This window comes from Ananas comosus, linkage group 5, assembly GCF_001540865.1.
Source record: "Ananas comosus cultivar F153 linkage group 5, ASM154086v1, whole genome shotgun sequence".
Lineage (NCBI taxonomy): Eukaryota > Viridiplantae > Streptophyta > Magnoliopsida > Poales > Bromeliaceae > Ananas > Ananas comosus.
The window spans coordinates 4,040,447-4,059,108 of NC_033625.1; the positions used below are offsets into that span (position 1 = coordinate 4,040,447).

General features: G+C 37.0%; 3 protein-coding genes and 1 non-coding gene across 8 annotated transcripts; 3 read left to right on the forward strand and 1 right to left on the reverse strand.

Annotated features, from left to right (window-relative positions):
• Positions 1,824 to 5,557, forward strand: LOC109710801 (probable DNA replication complex GINS protein PSF3). 5 transcript variants are annotated; one of them, XM_020233563.1, is made up of 7 exons: positions 1,824 to 2,007; positions 2,996 to 3,085; positions 3,168 to 3,239; positions 3,313 to 3,413; positions 3,972 to 4,064; positions 4,802 to 4,941; positions 5,082 to 5,557. In XM_020233563.1, exons 2-7 carry the CDS (start codon positions 3,041 to 3,043, stop codon positions 5,210 to 5,212), a joined length of 582 nt encoding a protein of 193 aa, XP_020089152.1. In that variant the 5' UTR covers positions 1,824 to 2,007; positions 2,996 to 3,040; the 3' UTR covers positions 5,213 to 5,557. The 5 variants fall into 5 exon arrangements, with proteins under 5 accessions (XP_020089152.1, XP_020089153.1, XP_020089154.1 ...); XM_020233564.1 differs by having other exon boundaries at positions 3,002 to 3,085; XM_020233565.1 differs by lacking the exon at positions 1,824 to 2,007 and adding an exon at positions 2,076 to 2,180.
• On the forward strand, positions 7,369 to 11,691 carry LOC109710802 (probable glucan endo-1,3-beta-glucosidase A6). Its single transcript, XM_020233569.1, has 3 exons — positions 7,369 to 7,813; positions 8,087 to 9,403; positions 11,211 to 11,691. Exons 1-3 carry the CDS (start codon positions 7,759 to 7,761, stop codon positions 11,246 to 11,248), a joined length of 1,410 nt encoding a protein of 469 aa, XP_020089158.1. The 5' UTR covers positions 7,369 to 7,758; the 3' UTR covers positions 11,249 to 11,691.
• On the reverse strand, positions 12,112 to 12,185 carry TRNAV-CAC. The gene has a single exon. It is a non-coding gene; the product is annotated as a tRNA-Val (tRNA).
• LOC109711016 (putative quinone-oxidoreductase homolog, chloroplastic) lies at positions 14,264 to 17,327 on the forward strand. The gene is made up of 4 exons (XM_020233884.1): positions 14,264 to 14,401; positions 15,220 to 15,361; positions 15,784 to 15,875; positions 16,315 to 17,327. Exons 1-4 carry the CDS (start codon positions 14,330 to 14,332, stop codon positions 17,017 to 17,019), a joined length of 1,011 nt encoding a protein of 336 aa, XP_020089473.1. The 5' UTR covers positions 14,264 to 14,329; the 3' UTR covers positions 17,020 to 17,327.

Genomic DNA, 18,662 nt, shown 5'->3' on the forward strand with positions numbered 1-18,662 from the left:
TTTCTATTTTTTTAATTATGCTCTCTCTTTCTAATCTATATTCTCTTTTTTTTTTCTAAAAAAAATATTAAAACTTTTTATAGTATTATTTAAAATTAATTTTAAAAATAAATAAATTAATTGTATATTCTTCATAATTTTAAATAACATAACTAAGTAATATGACCGTACGAACCAAACACCGAAATACTATATTCTTCGTAATAGAATGAATATGAATAAGATTCTCGGATATCTTCTACTCCTAATAACCTTTCATAGTGCGAACCAAGCGCACCCACAATATAATCATCATAAGTCACATTTCTGATCCACTAACAGGCGGAAAAAAATTATATGGGCATCCTCCCAAACTTGGCCACTGCGCATCCCATTGCACGGCCAAAAATGAAAAAAAAAAAGGATAAATTTTGTCTCTGATTTTTTTTAGAGAGAGAGATAGAGAGACAGGGGGNTGATGATAGTCATGCGCTGGCTATGCGACGCGCATTGGCATCGTCCCCACACTGATAATTTTGAGATGATGCCCACATAATTTTTATCTTTGATAGGCAAAGTAGACTTATAATATGATTTGTACAAATACAAATTATTAAATTGGTTAATGATTTTATTATAAGGTTTTATATATTTGAAAATTGGCCAGCATGCTTTGTAGTTTTTAAAAATTTCCAATTGGAAATAAGGGGAAAAAATTATAATATATGTGAGAAAGAGGCTTTAATTTCCTTGCTATATATGTGCATGACTACATGAATTGATAATTTTTGCCTATTATTCAACTATATTATGTTTATAAATAATAAGATAAATAATAAACTAAGTTGTGCTTGCATAGAAGTTTTCTTTTTCTTCTTATTGGCTTATGTATTAATGTTATGAATTGATGGATATGTTCAACTTGAAAATATGCTAATTTAAAGAAATTAAAGGTTGATAAGTTTTAAGTTTTTTAAATGAGAATAAGATAAGATATAAAAAGGTGCATGAAAATAGCTGCCAAAGGAGGAAAAATAATAATAATAATAAAAGAATAAGAGGTTGTCGCGATGAACTAGTCTATGAATGAAAGTATTTAAACAAAAAAAATACATTACGGAATAACTTTCCTTATGAGAAATTTGACAATGAATAATTTAGTTGAAATATTTGTGAGAGTTCTTAATATATTTTATCACAAGTGCTACATTTTATATTTTTTTGTAGTTTTAATTAGGTTAACACGATTTTGATTGGATAATGCTAAATTACTTATACGTCACACATTCTTAAATAAATGTAAGATGTTAAAGGTTTTTGTTACATTGCTTAATAATCACTATTTCGACAATAAAAAATATTCAATTTGGCCATACTTCCTTTGGTCCTTTTTTGCGAAATCATAAAATCAATGAAAAATTCCCTTCAAAAAAGGTTATAGTAATCAAATAAGTAACACATATTATTGGACCCAAACTTAGAAAATTAATATTTCATTGAATAAATTACGTACATTTATTTATAAAAAAAAATTTCCGGTCTGAACTATGGTGCAATTTTTCCATCCCATTAATGATCAATCTCTACTTTTGATGTGTGCAATTTTTTTTTTTGATTTCATTTGATTCTTATTGGCGAATTCTAATGCGAAAAGCATATATAAAATTGAAATTATAATTTAAAAAATTAATATTGATTATGGGATATAGACTTATTACCCTCCCTCTCCCTCTTATAGATCAACGAGAGTATTTTAGTGGTGCAAAAATAAATAAACTATTTATAAAATTTTAAAAGTTATATTAGGTATTATCCAAAAAAAAAAAAACCCTAATCATCTAAACTTATCCTCTCTCCCCCCACTCGTATGCGAACGGGGGCCGAAACTCAAGAGGTTCAAATTCTCCCGCGCTTCCCCGCGCTTCGCGCCAAAAAATTTTCGAACGTTGCTTTCCAATCCTCGCTTTGATCGTTCCCTCTCATCCTCCCTCCTAATCCCTGTTCGTTACCCTCAATCCTATTCGAAAGGTACGTTTTTTATTCATTTTTTCCCCTTTTTTTCCCACCTTCCTCACTTACATTCATCTTAATTTGTTCGCACAATTGCATCTTTACCATATTTTACCAGATTATTGCTACAATCTTTATCTTTTTGTTATTTGGCTTTTCGTGATTAAAAAAAGAAGAAGAGAATTTTAGATGTAATTTCGCATAGCTTGTAAAGATGTTTTGATCCCATTCCATTTCACTCTTTATGTTTTTTTTAAAAAAATCGTAGAAACAAATTGTGCTAGGTTACAATTTACTTGTTTCCTTTTTTGTTTTTGTTTTTTTTCTTTTTTCCCTGCTTCCTTGTTTGGGACGGGGGAATTGAGAACACTGGATAGGAAAAAAGAGTAAAAAAAAAAAAACGAAAACAAATGGAAAATTCGGTTTTTCCCAATATTTCAAATGTTTGAAATTACTTTAAATCGAATAGATCATCTACAAAAGAGATGGTATTGTTGTGTTCAAGAATATAAATCGTGATCTTAAGTCGTCTATACTCGAGCCTTTCTCCTCGAACTGGTCAGATATTGGGAGTTCTGATAATATGCACAAGAGAAATTCTTTTTTTGCCGATTCGGTCAGCCAATTTATAGGCTCGCTGAATCAGCGAAAGCCGTCGGATGGAGGGCACCCCTATCGGATCCATTCATTGATTCGGCTGGCCTATTCGACTTGCCGATTCGGCTCGCTGATTCGGTAAATGTAGCGCGGCTCTATGCTTAATCTAACTAGTGACATCGACAGTCTCGAAGATAAAAGACTCGTCTTTTATCATTCTTGTTATTGCTTTACTTGAATTTTTTTTTTTTTTGGTTGCGACTCATAATTATCTAGCTAGTGACGGATTTGTGTGCCATTTGATAGCTCAGTGTACCTCACCATATATTCAGAATTTTGGGATTTTAATGAATGTGTTTTACTTGCTTTTTGGTAATTCGCACTATCAACATTTGATGTTGTTGTATAGTTGTAGAGAAACGGCATAGTCGAAGTGTCACTCCCTCTCTGCTAAATGCCTGGCTATTATGATATTAATGACATCCTCATGGAGGAGGAGGTGATGATACTTGCTTGCGTTTTATTACTTTTTTTTTTTGAAGTTACTATCTATTTTGGATGTTGATATTGTGTCCGTGTAGCCCATTGCGGTTGTTTTCCAAGTGGGAGCGAATGGAGTTGGCCTGCTAGATCCTGGTGCAGAAACAAACAGTGTAAGTTTTAAATCAAGAATTGAAAAAGATCAATCTTTTTCTTATTTTCTCATTTATCTTCTTATTCTTATAGGTTGAGAAGGGTGCTAAAGTGGACCTTCCATTTTGGCTCGCTCACGAGCTGTACTTGAGACAAGCTGTGTCCATAAGTATTCCTGCCTGCTTCGGCCAGAAGTAGGTTCTTTTTTTTTGTCGCTTTCACAAGTTGCTCTCTATTGTTCAGACGGTCCAGTGACATAGTGTGAGTTTGGCATTGTTCCTATAATTCCTTAATAAGTTTTCTGAGGCTAAAAGAAATCAATGATGGCCTTCTCTACTTTTGCTATTGTTAGATTGTCTATGATCTAAATTTTTATGAACTTGAAAACAATGACAAATGCTACCGAAAGGGCACCTTCCCCATTGAACGCGCTTAGTTGTGATTTTTGGGGCTCACTAGTTCTATGTCATTGAACGCGCTTATGGATGAACTTTATTTTTATTTTCGGCCTTCTTTCATACACAAATCATAACTGTCCAAGTTTTATGCCGTTATATTTTGACAGGATATCAATCGCCCTCCATGAGCATAACTTAGTAAACCAACATTACTTTTTCCCCCCTTTTTCTAAAACAAAAATCAGTGGTTCAACTTTCTGCCTTTGATCAAATGTTTGCTTTGATAGTAAAGATTGTGATTAATCTTAGAATTTCGGAATTTGCAAATTATGTGTTTTCCCCCTAATGCTACAGAACAAGGAAGGAAATCCAAGCTGACGCAGCTTGTGTTGATCTGAGGATACGTTGCCCCTACTTTTATGAACTGGGCTGCAAAATTGTTCCTCTGTGAGTTCCCTTGATCTTTCCGCTATCATGCATTGCTTTTAAATTCAATGCTCTTTTAATAACCTTTATAAATATGCAAGTGTTGATGTACCACTGATCCGATGACATGCTTTAGTCTGATACTAAGTCTATGTAGCATTTAACATTTGGAACATCTACGGTATTTAAAGACAAAACGTAATACGATCCCATGAATATAATAATACTTATATATGTTTTTCATTTCCAATACTGAATGCAAATGCTTGGCAGTTTGTAAGCAGCGGAAGAAAAATGAATAATTTCTGTTGTTAATTCTTCCTAGTTGAAATTGGAGCTGATGCTCAACATGTCTCAGATAAAGCTGTACAAAAACTGAAGCAGAAAAAACCTTTTTAATCAAATTATCAGTAATTGAAATGCAACCGATGTCAAAGAGGCCTAGTAGCTGTTACTAGTTCACATCATTTCAAAGGTCAAAACTGTGATGTACAGGATGGTGGAAAATAAATTTGGAGTCGATCTTTTGTCAGAATATAGATGACTACATTCATCTTATGCTCTTATTGCGTAGAACTCTGACCATCTTGAACCACTGCCATAAGCTCTCGTTGGCGCTTTAAATTATTAATCGCTGTGAGCATCATGAGACCGTAACACCTGGCTTTCAACTTTGATTTCTGTCGTAGTCTTTTGATTAATCAATTTTAGTACCTTCGCCTATATTTCTTATTTTTGGACTAATATCTAATGGACAGGGTATCTGACAAAAGTATTGGTCCCTTCGTACGCTACGCCTTCACGAGTAGATACAAGGAGATACTGAGCAAGTCTCACAGTGCTCCTGTCGCAACCGTTCCGAAGTTCCTACCACGCCTCACGAAAGAAGAAACTCAATGTGGGTCTCTATTTTCTCGATCAGCTTCTTCATTTCAAGTCTATATTCTCTTGATCAGCTTTCTCCAATTCATGCATTTATATTTTTGGCTTTGTCGTGATTAATTACTGTAATCTTTTCCTCTGCATTTTTCGTGGAAGTGTTTGAAGCTGCTCGATCTTCGATGGCAGCGTTCAAGAAATGGCGCGTAGGCGGGTCGAGGTTGGAGAAAGCACCCATTCTAGGGAGGAAGAGGAAGACGACGTTCCCGATTCGCCCTTCGACGCCGTAAGCTATTTATTTAGTTGACATAGAATTCCTAGCATTCTACGAGTGCAACATGCTGTTGAGAACTGTACTAGCCCTCTCCAGATTCCTATATTTCTCGTTTCTTTCTTGTATATGTTCTAATCCCATGTAGTTGTGATTTATCATCATTTTACTTAGAAATTACTTACCAAAAAAGCATGAGGTAGATGCAGTTTCAGATAGTGTTAGTGGACCGGGTTGAATTGAGCTGCGATCGGACCCGATTTCGGTTGCTGGTCCAAAACCTCGGGCATTCGCTTGGTCCAGTCCCATAAGGCACCTTTGTAAAGGGACTGGGCCTAACTCAGGAATTTTTTTATTAATTAATTTTAACCAATTGCCCAATATTCTGAATGTAATTGGGCTTCTCAGGAAAAGTTTAACTGGGTTTGTATTCATTGTTAGTTAATTCGCGAATTATTCGCTAATTATTGAAAATTCGAATTAAACGGTTTGTTTACGAATTTTTGGGCCAGCCTAATAATTCGTGAATAATTCGCAAATTATTTGCGAATTATTTTTGAATTATTAAAAATCTAAATAAAGAACTTATAATTTTTATATTTAAATATAGATTATCTTGTATTTTATATTTTATACCGAATTTATTTTTTAAACCGAATTTTTCAACGAATTTAAAAATTAGAAAACGAATTTTATGCGTATTATACTTGTGCCGAATTTTTGTCGAATCCGAAGTACCTAACTATGTTTGTATATGTTTTGTTTGAACTCTCAAAAATTGAGTGAATGAAATGTTCATAATTACTGGATAATGTAGGATAAGATTCGAGAGTGATTTTGGAAGGAAAAAAATAAAAATACTTTCAAAAAATTTTAACCATTTAAAATATAAAATATAATAATTTTTTTAAATTATGATATTACCAATTACCAATCTAGTCTTAAGTCAACCAAGATCACCATTTCCTATGATTCTGCTTCCTTTCTACTTGTGCACATGCACATCTTTGACAAATTTCATTTCCCAGGAAAACACCCCCCTCTGACTCTTGAGTCTTTGACTAGCTAAATTTTTTATCTTTGATTTGAATGATTCTCGCCAATTATCTTGGAAATTTTACTAAATTTATTCATATTTCGAATGAATTTAATAATTTTAATTAATTACTAGTAAACAAAATTAAAATTAATTAATAATTTAATGAAATTATTAAATTGATAAAATTATCAACTTGGTTTATTAAATAATTTAAGTAGGAAAAATTAAAAAGATTAAAAATACTGAAAAAAATTGAGGAAGTTATTTTAAAGGTAAAAATGTACATAATTTATTTGAGTTATAGATCATTTTGATTCAACTATCCAACTTTTCAAAAATTTTGAATTTTTTATCTAGGTTATTAATTTGTCTGATTTGAGTTAGTCAACAATACTTTCACTTTAAAATTTAAGCTAATTATTTATCTTAATAAATATATAGTTATGAAAATTGTATGAAAATTGAGGAAGTTATTTTAAAGGTAAAAGTGTACAGAATTTATTTGAGTTATAGATCATTTTGATTCAACTATCTAACTTTTCAAAAATTTTGAATTTTCTATCTAGGTTATTAATTTGTCTGATTTGAGTTAGTCAACAATATTTTGACTTTAAAATTTAAGCTAATTATTTATCTTAATAAATATATAGTTATGAAAATTGTATATAGTAAAAATAAATGACGATTTAAATTTTAAAGTTAAAGTATCATTGATTGACTTAAATCAAATAAATTTAAAAATTATACGGTGGAATTAGAATGATAAAAAGTTTAGTTATAGATAAGTTTCATACACTTTTATCTATTTTAAATCCACCTGTAGTTGAGAAGTAACATCAAGTTGGCATACAAGGTGAGCTGTCTCCGTACATTTTTTTAAATTATTTTTTAAATTTGAAACAAATAGAGAAAAGTGATCCCAAAGAACTGAAACCTCACCTTCCCTTCTTTACTTTACTCTCTCTCTCTCACTCTCTCTCTCTCTCTCTCTCTCTCTTTCTTTCTAAAGCCCGAGAATCTAGTATACAAAAGAAGAACACACTCAAAGAGAGCCAAAGAGAGAGAAAAAAAAAAACCCTCCTTTCATAGTCTCTCTCTCTCTCTCTCTCTCTCTCATTATTTGGGGCTTTGTATACTTCTTTATTCCCCTCTCCTCTTTTATCACTTTTTCTCTTCCACCCTCTCTTTTCTCACTGCACCTCTTCTCTCTTCTCTCTGTTTTTGCCAAAGGTAGCTCAACCCCCTTCCTAGGATCTCCTCTTTATTACTAAGCTAATTAATACCTTCCTCTCCCTTGCGTACATGCACTCCTGATAACCCAAATAAAGGTACATTAAAAAGAACCCCACCACACTCTCTACTTCCGCTCTTTAATATCCCCTCCTCCCCTTTTCACCCCCTATAAAAACCCCCCCAGAACAGTAGTAAACCTCCCACTCTGTACCATAACCCCTTTCTCCTCCCTCCATTCATTCCTCCCCCATTCTTCTTCAGGGAGGGGAAAGGAAGAAAAAAAAAAGAGAAAAATGCCACTCCTTCCCTTCCTCTTCTTCCTCCTCCTCCTTTCCTACTCTTCGCACTGTAAGTGTTTCGCTCTGTTTCTTGCTCTTATTCTACTAAACCAGTGTGCTCTGTTTTGGCTCAAATGGGTCCAACACACTTCTTCCAAAATTAAAAGAAGAGAGAAAAACAAAAGTTTTGTGTCTCTTAATGCTATGAGTTCCTCTGTTTTTGCTCTTGTTTTCCTCCCTTACTAATCAACCTCAAATAAAAATTCGATTTTTGCAAGTGAAGGGGCTCTGTTTTTGCTCATAAAAATTGGATTTTTTTTTTTTTACTTTGTTTTCACAACAGGTGATGGGTTGAGATTTCGGGGTGTCGGGGTGAACTACGGCACGCTGGGCGACGACCTGCCGTCGGCGGCGCGGTCGATTGGGCTGCTCCGGTCCGCCGGCGGCGCCGCCGTGAAGATCTACGACGCGAACCCGGCCATCCTCCGCGCGCTCTCCGGGTCCGGCCTCCTCGCCTCCATCATGGTCCCCAACCAGCTCATCCCGCTCCTCGCCTCCAACCAATCGGCCGCCGACGCCTGGGTCTCCGCCAACCTCCTCCCCTTCTACCCGGCCACCCGCGTCCGCTTCCTCCTCGTCGGCAACGAGATCCTCTCCGACGCCTCCATCGCCAACTCCACCTGGCCCGCCCTCGTCCCCGCCATCCGGAACCTCCACCGCTCCGTCAAGTCCCGCGGCATCCACAACATCAAGCTCGGCACCACCCTCGCCATGGACGCCCTCGCCGTCTCCTTCCCCCCCTCCGCCGCCTCCTTCCGCCCCGACATCGCCGAGCCGGTCCTGCGCCCGCTCCTCGACTTCCTCACCCGCTCCCGCTCCTACTTCTTCCTCGACGCGTATCCCTACTTCACGTGGGCGCAGAACTGGGACTCCATCCCCCTCGACTACGCCCTTTTCCAGGGGAACCCTAGCTCCTCCTACCTCGACCCGGGCACCCGCCTCATATACACCAACCTGCTCGACCAAATGCTCGACGCCGTCGTGGCCGCCATGTGCCGGATGGGTTACGCCTCCGTCCCGATCGCGCTGGCCGAGACGGGCTGGCCGAACGCCGGCGATCTGGACCAGATCGGGGCCAATGTGCGCAACGCCGCGACGTACAACCGCAACCTGGCGCGGCGGATGACGGCGCGCCCGCCCCCGGGGACGCCGGCGCGGCCGGGAGTGGAGATGCCGGTGTTCGTGTTCTCGCTGTTCAATGAGAATCAGAAGCCCGGGCCGGGGACGGAGCGGCACTGGGGGTTGTTCAATCCGAACGGGACGCCGGTGTACGAGGTCGACCTCACGGGGCGGCGCCCTACAGCGACGTATCCGCCGCTCCCGCCGGCGCAGAACAATACGCCGTATAAAGGGAGGATATGGTGCGTGGTCGCAGGCGGCAGAAAGACGAACGCAACGGAGCTGGGGTCGGCGGTGTCATATGCTTGCGGGCAGGGAAATGGCACGTGCAACGCCATCCAGCCAGGCGGGCCGTGCTACTGGCCGAACACGCTGGCGGCGCACGCCAACTACGCGTTCAACTCCTACTGGCAGCAGTTCCGGAAGTCCGGCGGGACCTGCTACTTCAACGGCCTCGCAGCTCAGACCGCCAAGGACCCGAGTAAGTTTCTACTTCTGCTTTCATCTGCAGTTATTTTCAAACCAAGCATAAAAGCCGGAGTTTCCTCCTAATGAGATTCTGAAGATCACAAGTAAAAGCTAAGGATTTGTAGTTGCACCCTTCAACTTTCAAATTACAAACCAGCCGAGATGTGACATTGCGACTTAGTCCCTATACTTTCCATCCAATTATATTGCATTACATAAACTTTTCCGCATCCCTAGCATCATTCAAGTCATGAGCTTAGCATGTTATCTATTTTCGTACAAAATAACCATAACTAATGGCTAAGTTTTAAACCATCTGGTCATTTTAAAGAAAAAGGGTGTGCGCTGAGCACGTGACTTACAGGTATATGTTCCGATTAGCAATGTCTTGGCCTATATCTACTATCGTATGTAACATGTGCCGAATATAAAAGTGCCCTTTTAGTGATATAAATATCAGATCTGTGGAAAGGCACCAAGGGGTTTTAATGGCACAAACAAGATGAAAGATTAGCTGTAATGATAATACTTTGTCGTAGTACATGGAGGTTTTCTTTATTAGTTGTTTTGTTCGATAAACATTAAGTCGTCTGAGTCTATTGGATTCAAAATACCCATATGAAATCACTTGTTGCAGACTCTTATTGTATCGATAAAAGGAGGTTTATGACTTGGTGGTCCCCATGTTATTCCCCAATATCGATGAGGCCATATTCTAATTACAATGCTTCATTGTCTATAGATATGTATAAAAATAATCCTTGATTTGGTCAAGTTGGACCTAAATGTCGCATATTAATGCGTGGGTTAACACGCCTGGCATGCTATTTGGTCCACTCTATTGTCTTTATTCAAGTAGTGTGAGGGCTTAGATTTGTTCAAAGATTTGTCAATCCTTCGAATTTGTCTTATGGATTTGCAAGATGGCAACGCGCCCAATAGCAAAACATTGCTACATAGTGAAACATTTTCTACTATGATGATTATTATTTTATCTTCTAAATTTGACCAGAAAATCATCAATCGAACTAATACTGTGGACTTAGTCCGTTAGCTTGTTATTTCAGCACCTTAGTCTCGGAACTTCCTAACGTATTGAATGTTCATCCGTCGCCGCTTAAAAAAATTTGACAACAAATTACATGTTCTACAACATGAAATTTTCAACCGCGTTTTAAGTACACTGAAACAAGGAAGTCTATACATAGGAAGGGTTAGATGATTATTTTCTAGAGATTGTAGAATGTTGGTATGGTTAGGGATAAAATGCAATATATATCGTCGAGGTTAGAAACTAAAGTATTTAAGAGTAAAGATCAGGGACAGTTGCAATATCGGGAGAGTAAGATTTCTTTACCCTATATTTTATTTCCTAGCATTAACAATACCTATTTTATCAAATACCTTGTTTGGGCGGATGCCAAGGAGATTTTAAGTAAGAGTTCTTCTCATTATCATTCTTATTCGTTTATCTTATGATTTTATTTTACTTAGCGTGAAATGTTCATACATAAGCCTAAAGAACTGACATGTTCTATTTGAACTCTGAATTGTACTGTCGGAATAATGCGAACCATATTAACAAGAAAATAGTTCTTACTCGGAAAGTTATATAAAACGTATTCATTTTGTTTGGCAATGATATGATTCAACGGATCCTGTCTATTGAATATTAATATCAAAATTAGCTCCGTCAATAATATGACCACTTCTTATTTAAGCTAGAATGAGCCCAATCTTAAGACTAACTCTAATCCCTATGTTTCTAACCACATTTTGTTTGAGATAATCTTATTACTTTTTGGTGGTGGTACTTGCAGGTTATGGGTCTTGCAAATTTCCGAGCTTACCGAACTGAAGGAGGAAGATCAAAAGCAAGTTGGCTTGGAGGGAAGGATGTTGTACTGCATTTCTGGCATGTTTTGTTCTTTTATTCTTGCGGCGGGCCAAATATTCCTTGTGCTCGCCGTTTTCGGAAATGCTTCAAAACATAGTGTTATCTTGAAGTTATCTCATAGCTCTTACCTTTTCGGTGGTAACTACGAGTGGTTTTCGGTACTTTTTGTTATTTAACATGAGGCAGATCAATCATTCTTGAACATCTTGCCTTCTGGACAGTGTGATCTGAATCATCTTGTTCTTGGTTAGACGGTTAGACCCGAATATGATTTAATTTTCTCCCATTTGATTTCAGCTCGGCGTGTTGGACTTGTAACACATTAATGGCGAGATTATCAGATGGTGTAATCTAAATGTTTTATCATTGATGAGATTCAAATGTGCCGAAAAGTTATCTTGGTCTCTTTGGTGCTCTTGTTTTCGCCTGAAACTAAAACATGCTTCAAAATTGTCGTTTGTTGTTCTTGGTACATCTTCAATCCCATCCAACCAATATCTTCATTTATGGTTTGTTCGCAAATGGCGGCGAAAAAAAAAAGGCCGGATATATAATTGTTTTGCTCTACAAAGCATAAATTGGATTCTGGAGTTTATTCAAATTCAAAATAGAAATTACATTTTGGAGGTTATGAAGATTAAAAATTTAAAATAAAATGTCCCCCTCATAAAAATATATATATATATATATATATATTAAAACAGCGGAAAAAATGGTTGGATGTACAATATTTTTGCCCTACAAAGCGTAAATTGGACTCTCTAGTTTATTAAAATTAATAGAAATTAGATTTTAGAGTTTATTAAAATTAAAAATGAAAAATTTGTCTGAGCCCGGGTTCGAACCGGGGACCTCTAGTGTGTGAGACTAGCGTGATGACCAACTACACCACCCAGACATTTGTTACATTTTTATCTCAAAAAATGAATTTACATATAATATTATATAGACAAATTATAGTAGTGATTTCCCTCAGGTTCTTCAGGTGTGTAGACATGAAAAAGGTGCTCAGAGGCACAACAGTGAATGTTAAAGAGGGGGCCTGCAACAAGATGTTTTGTGTGTTTAAGAAACAAGTCGACACAGTTTCGAACTGCCGGGTAAGTACTTTTGATTGTGTTGCTCTACACAAAGATGATGTTTTTTGTGTTGTATGATGATTCTCTCGAGTTTCGAGAGGCCGGTAAGCAGATGATTAAGATTGTCGTCGTCGTCGCAGATTTCGTGATGGATTACGAGGATGCCGTTGAGTATGTACTCACTTATGTAATTTCATGTAGAGTTTGAGATTTTCTTTTGTAAATTAAGAAAAGAAAAAGGTGAGTTTTGTGTTCTTTATTTTGCTTTTTGTAACATGTTCAGTGTGTTGTTAGGGGTCTTGCTCGGTGCAATTGGAGAGGACTTTTTTTTGAAATTTCATTTGGGTTTGCGAACTTCAATCTCTTCCAAATCAAGGCAACGGAACATTAACTTCTATTTCGGTTGGATCATTTTTTATATTTCAATTAATTTTTCTGACGAAATAATGATGCGACATCTATTTCAAATATCAACAAATGACGTGACAATAGTTACCATTTAATATTATTACCAGGGCTTCAACTCATGATTAGGGGAACATTGAAATGGATAAAAAGGAATTAAATGAGTGTAGCTTCTAATATTTGAAAACCTCAAGTTTGACTTTGAATAAATCAAATAAATCGAATTCGCTTCCCCTTTGCCACATGTATTAATTCCATTCTCCCAAACTTGCAAGTTACTGCAAGTGCCCAAGTCAAGGAAAATTTCATAAATCAATTTGACACATATTTGAACCATAAATAAAGAATCTTACAGAAAAATCATCTATTCTATTGAATCTAATTTGTAAATCTTTTTGGATTGAGCTGTGATTCAGATATGTATAGATCAAAACTCTTCATTTCTTCGTGGCTGTGTTTGGAGCTTGGAATGTGTAGTCCTGAATTCTTTGATCTGGCCCGACCCATCTGAATTGTTCTAATTCTCTTATTAGTCCGAACGGATTCGATATAGACAAAATTCACATCCGAATTCAAATTCGATGGGTTTTTTTTCTTTCTTCTATACTCATATCGAAAACTATATCCGTTTAACATCAGATAAATCTGTCCAGTTCGAATTTGGATTCAAATAAAATTATCGATATCCATACTCATTGACATTCCTACTCACAGTATAAGGTGCTCGAGTTTTCTGTTTCTTTTATTATTTATTTATTTAAGCAACAAAATTCAAAAAGGGAAAGCACGAACAACGAAGATCTATATATTGGGCCATCCCGACCCACTATGTCACCATTTCTCATTGGGCCGAGTTGGGCCCAAAACAAAACCCGTCTTAGCAGTGTTTGATTATAAGTATGTTCTGTTAGTGCATATATATAATCATATCATGAGTGCTCTCAGGGGCCTCCGTGCTATAATTAAGATTAAAATGACTTGAGGTTATTTTTGAAATAAAGTAAATATTTGCAGGAAAAATTTTGAAATTACAAATTACGTAGGGGCATTTATGATAATTTTAAACTTTTTAAAGGTACCAATAAAATTACTTCTAAAATCTAGGGAAAATTTCAAAAACCCCCATGTGGTTTCGTACTTTCTTACTTTAGTACCCTATAGTTTTGTGGTTTTGTTTTTATCTTTTCGACAGTTTTTTTTCTTAATATTTCGTTAAATTATATAAAATAAACTTCAGATACCTACCTAAATTTATCGAATATTTACTTTAGTATTCTTTAATTTTAACTTTGTCACTGATTTTAGAAAAAAAAAATGATAATAAAAAAAAAAAAAAACCACATAGGGCCAAATTGATATACTTTAAACTACAGGTACTAAAGTAAAAAGTGCGAAACCACGGGGCGTTTTTGAAGTTATCTCAAAAATCTCAAAAATCTACACACAAAAACAAACCCAATCCAAACACACATCTCTCTCTCTTTACCCACCTAAAATTCCCCCTCCTCTCCACACACACACACACACTCTCTCTCTCTCTCTCTCTCTCTCTCTCTCTATGGCCATGGCTAGCAAAACTATGAGAGCAGTACAGTATGATAAATATGGAGGCGGAGCAGCAGGTTTGAAGGTAAATCTATATATATGTTTACTTCTCAATATCTTAATTGTTCACCTTTGCTTGGATATACATGGTGTGCTTAATTAATATGGGGAGGTGATCACCTAATCTTTTTGCTTAATTTGCTTGAATTATGGTGCAATTAAGTGCTTCCTGAAGTGGATTTCTCTGTTTTCCCTTCTGTGGGATGTGAAACAGTTGTCTGTTCAATGAATTGTGGCAGTATCTGTTGGATGTAAATTCTTTCCTAAACAAGTAAGAGGATTTAATGATCTTTATGCCCAAAATTTGTGAAACTTGGATTTAGGAGTGTTTGAATATCAAATCGTAAGCTCTTCGAGCTTGTTTGGATGTCAGAATAACTTCTTTTTTTTTTGTGTGCAGACATGTTTGCATGTCTGAATAAGTTTTTTTTTTTTTTTGAGAGATAGGTAGCACGCTACTCGGTTCGTTTATTTTATTTAGAAATAAACTTAGCTGGAAATAAAAATCAACTAGGATTCGAATTTGGGTCTCGGGTACCAACCATCAAGCCCTTTGCCACTTGCTCTAGAGACGGTCGGTATGTCTGAATAAGCTGGAAATGTCCGAATAAGTTATTCAGCGAAAACTTACGTGTCAGAAATATCTTCTTTTGTGACTGCAGCTTGAAAGGTTGATTTAAGCCTAGTGCAAGACTTCACTATCATGATTCCCTCTTTTTTTTTTCTTTTTTTTTATTTTTTTTGCCATTTATGCATTGAAAATATCTTTTTCATGATTGTGAACATAAGTAGTTTTTGCCGAAAGCAATACATTCAAGTAAATGGAGTTTATGATTACTGTAGCATGTGGAGGTTCCGATCCCTTCGCCGAAAAAAGACGAGGTTTTATTAAAACTCGAGGCCGCAAGTATAAATCCAGTTGATTGGAAAATTCAGAAAGGCATGCTACGGCCGTTTTTGCCGCCAAAATTTCCGTTTATTCCAGGTAAGCTTCCACTCTCTGCAGCATATAATATGCTACTAATAATATTTCAACCGAGAAGTAGTTGTTTGATCCTGATAACATGCTAAAAATTGCTGCGAATAATTGAGAGTCGGGGGACTAATATGCTCAGAAACTAGCTTTATGTTCTGCAGAAGACATTATTAAGTTTGAAAACTGTAGTTTTACGACCTATCCAACTTCCTCTATGGTTCACATTGTAGGAAAAGATTAGGAATTTGACTGATTGAGTCCTACGAAATACGCGCCATTTAATTTGTTGCCAAAAAGGAAAAGAAAACACCTCCTGTTTAGTTTGATATTATTGCTAATATATGTCATTGCTGTATCTTTTATATCTGATTCGCTCAGCAGAAAGAATGCGATAAAAATAAATGAAATAATGCCTTTTCTGGGTGAAACAGTCGCCGACGTAGCTGGAGAAGTAATTGAGCTAGGTTCAGCTGTAAGCAACTTCAAAGTTGGCGACAAAGTTGTTGCCATGCTCAATTTTCAGGTAAGCGAACTACTCTATTTAGTCCCCCTCCCCCCCCCTCTTTTCCCACAGATAGTAACAAAAGAAATTCAGAGGAATAGTATGCTTTATAGTTTCAGCAAACCAATTTGTTGAATTTTGGTTCTGTTTCTGTTTATTTTTAATTTTGCTTCGCTGTTAGAAGATGCAGCCATGCAACTTAGAATTGTTTCTTAACACTCGCAAATTATAGGATTTGCCAATACTTGTATCTCAGGTAACTCCTCTGTTAGTTCTTTCCAACTTGTTTTGGCGTATCGATCAAAAAAATATACAATTAAACGGTCGAATTCAGTGTTTTAAATTTTACAGTGAAACATTCGGGAAACAATTCCACCATTTCCTGTGGTAACGAAAATACTCTACTGAGAAATTATTGCTCATGTAATAAACTTGGTAACATTATTATTTTCTTCGCTAGAATGGCGGCGGCCTCGCCGAGTACGCCGTCGCGCCATTAACCCTGATGGTTGCTCGGCCCCCCGAAGTCGGTCCTGCCGAGGGGGCCGGCCTCCCGGCCGCTGCAATCACTGCCCTCCAAGCCTTAAAGGCTGCAGGGATCAAATTCGACAACAGCGCCAACCGCCCTCCGTCAAACATCCTCATCACCGCCGCCTCTGGCGGCGTCGGTCGCTACGCCGTTCAGCTGGCGAAGCTAGCAGGCGTCCACATCACCGCCACCTGCGGGGCGCGTAACGTCGACCTCGTAAAGTCTCTTGGCGCGGACGAAGTGCTCGACTACAAGACCCCAGAAGGTGCAGCCTTAAAAAGCCCGACAGGGAAAAAGTTCGATGCGGTGATCCATTGCGCGACCGGGATACCGTGGTCGACATTCGAGCCTAACTTGAGTGCCAACGGAAAGGTTGTGGATATAACCCCCACGATGAAATCCATGGTGACTTCGTTCATCAAGAAGCTGACCATGTCCAAGAAGAGGCTCGTGCCGCTGCTGCTGGTGCCGAAAGGCGAGGAGTTGAAGTTTGTAGTGGATTTGGCAAAGGAAGGGAAGCTGAAAACTGTCATCGACTCGCGGCATCCGTTGAGCGCAGCGGAGGCGGCATGGGCGAAGAGTATGGACGGGCACGCGACCGGGAAAATCATTGTTGAGATGCAATCTGATAGTTGAGCAATGTTGTAATGTTTGTGCTGTAACTTGTGAGCCACAACATCTAAAGAACATCTAAAGATCAATCTCTTGATTGTTACATTCTTTGTATTGACCCAGTTTCGAATGTTAACAACTCGCAAAATCTGTTGTTATCTTCTGCTGAACTGTTACCAAAGAGAGAAGGAATTGATGCTTCCGATTCGCAGGCGCGACGTTGCGACTGAGTACGATGTTTAACTTCATTTCTACTTGTATGTTTTTATTATTAATGGTTGTTATGTATGGTAAGAAGGCTTAGTGTGTGTTTGGCATTGTTTATGTTTTTATGTTTTTTGTATTTTATTTTTTGTCTGTTTAGCGCCAATTGAACCTGAGTTGGCCGATTTAAGCTTGAATTGATTTGATCCAATTGAATTAACTGGGTTCGTCGTGCTTCAAATGATTTTCACTGTAACATTAAAAAGTTAGTTTACAGAAATAAAGAAGAAAAAGATTCATTTTAAATAAAAGGTACGAGAACTAAATGGCAATATCAGGATCGTACAGAGGGTGTACACACATTGTACCCAATGTTTTTTCATACATTAGGCATGAGATATCAAGACAATTTAATAAAATTAATTCTCTTTTTAGGAATTAATTTTCTTTTTTATTTTCCCCTGTTCTTACTGGTGTAAACTATGTGCCACATTCAAGTTCCCATTGAATCACCACCCNCTCTCTCACACACACAAACACACACACACACACATATATATATATATATATATATATATATATATATATATATATAGAGAGAGAGAGAGAGAGAGCGAGAGAGAGAGAGAGAGAGAGATTAATACTTAAACAGATACAACCCTTCCCATGTGCTTTCACAGGTTCCCCACATCAGAAGCACAAATCAAATGAAGGTGCAGTTACTACCACACTGTACCCATTTTTCATGAGTCCAGAAATAAATAAAAAAAGGTGAATTACAAAAAAAAAAAAGAAAAACTTCAAAAATCCCATGTGGTTTCGCACTTTTTTATTTTAGTACTCTGTGATTTAAAGTGTATCAAGTTAGTACCCTGTGGTTTCGCACTTTCTCACTTTAATACCCTATGGTTTAAAATGTATCAAGTTAGTACCTGTGGTTTCGCACTTTCTCAATTTAATACCCGGTGGTATAAAGTGTATCAAGTTAGTGCTCTATGGTTTTATTTTTGTATCAAGTTAGTATTCTGTAATTTTATTTTTGTATCGAGTTAGTATCCTGTGGTTTTTAAACCATAGGGTACTAAAGTGAGAAAGTGCGAAACCACAGGGTACTAAATTTATACACTTTAAACTATAGGGTACTTAAGTGAAAAAGTGCAAAATCATGTGGTGCTAACTTAATACACTTTAAATCACAGGGTACTAAAGTGAGAAAAAGTGAGAAAAAGTGAAACCACAAGGGGGTATTTAAAGTTTTTCCTAAAAAATCAAAAAACAATAAACTTGCGTTTTAGTTTTGAGTTTTAAATATTTAATGCACAAAAAGGTTACCAGTTTCAGCTCTTCAATATATGATGTATCACATCAACCTAAAATTTTAGAATGATTGGTGAATTCGGTTATGACATTTTATGTAATAAGTTGATATATCATGTTGGTTCTAAATACGAACATCTAGTAGA

Excerpts from the sequence above, each read along its gene's own strand:
- LOC109710801 (XM_020233563.1), top strand. The coding sequence starts at position 3,041 with ATGCCTGGCTATTATGATATTAATGACATCCTCATGGAGGAGGAG. Across the intron at positions 3,240-3,312 it reads CTGGTGCAGAAACAAACAGT|GTTGAGAAGGGTGCTAAAGT; the intron begins GTAAGTTTTAAA and ends TTATTCTTATAG. Across the intron at positions 4,065-4,801 it reads GGCTGCAAAATTGTTCCTCT|GGTATCTGACAAAAGTATTG; the intron begins GTGAGTTCCCTT and ends TCTAATGGACAG.
- LOC109710802 (XM_020233569.1), top strand. The coding sequence starts at position 7,759 with ATGCCACTCCTTCCCTTCCTCTTCTTCCTCCTCCTCCTTTCCTACTCT. Across the intron at positions 7,814-8,086 it reads CCTTTCCTACTCTTCGCACT|GTGATGGGTTGAGATTTCGG; the intron begins GTAAGTGTTTCG and ends TTTTCACAACAG. Across the intron at positions 9,404-11,210 it reads TCAGACCGCCAAGGACCCGA|GTTATGGGTCTTGCAAATTT; the intron begins GTAAGTTTCTAC and ends TGGTACTTGCAG.
- LOC109711016 (XM_020233884.1), top strand. The coding sequence starts at position 14,330 with ATGGCCATGGCTAGCAAAACTATGAGAGCAGTACAGTATGATAAATAT. Across the intron at positions 14,402-15,219 it reads GCGGAGCAGCAGGTTTGAAG|CATGTGGAGGTTCCGATCCC; the intron begins GTAAATCTATAT and ends TGATTACTGTAG. Across the intron at positions 15,876-16,314 it reads TTGCCATGCTCAATTTTCAG|AATGGCGGCGGCCTCGCCGA; the intron begins GTAAGCGAACTA and ends TTTCTTCGCTAG.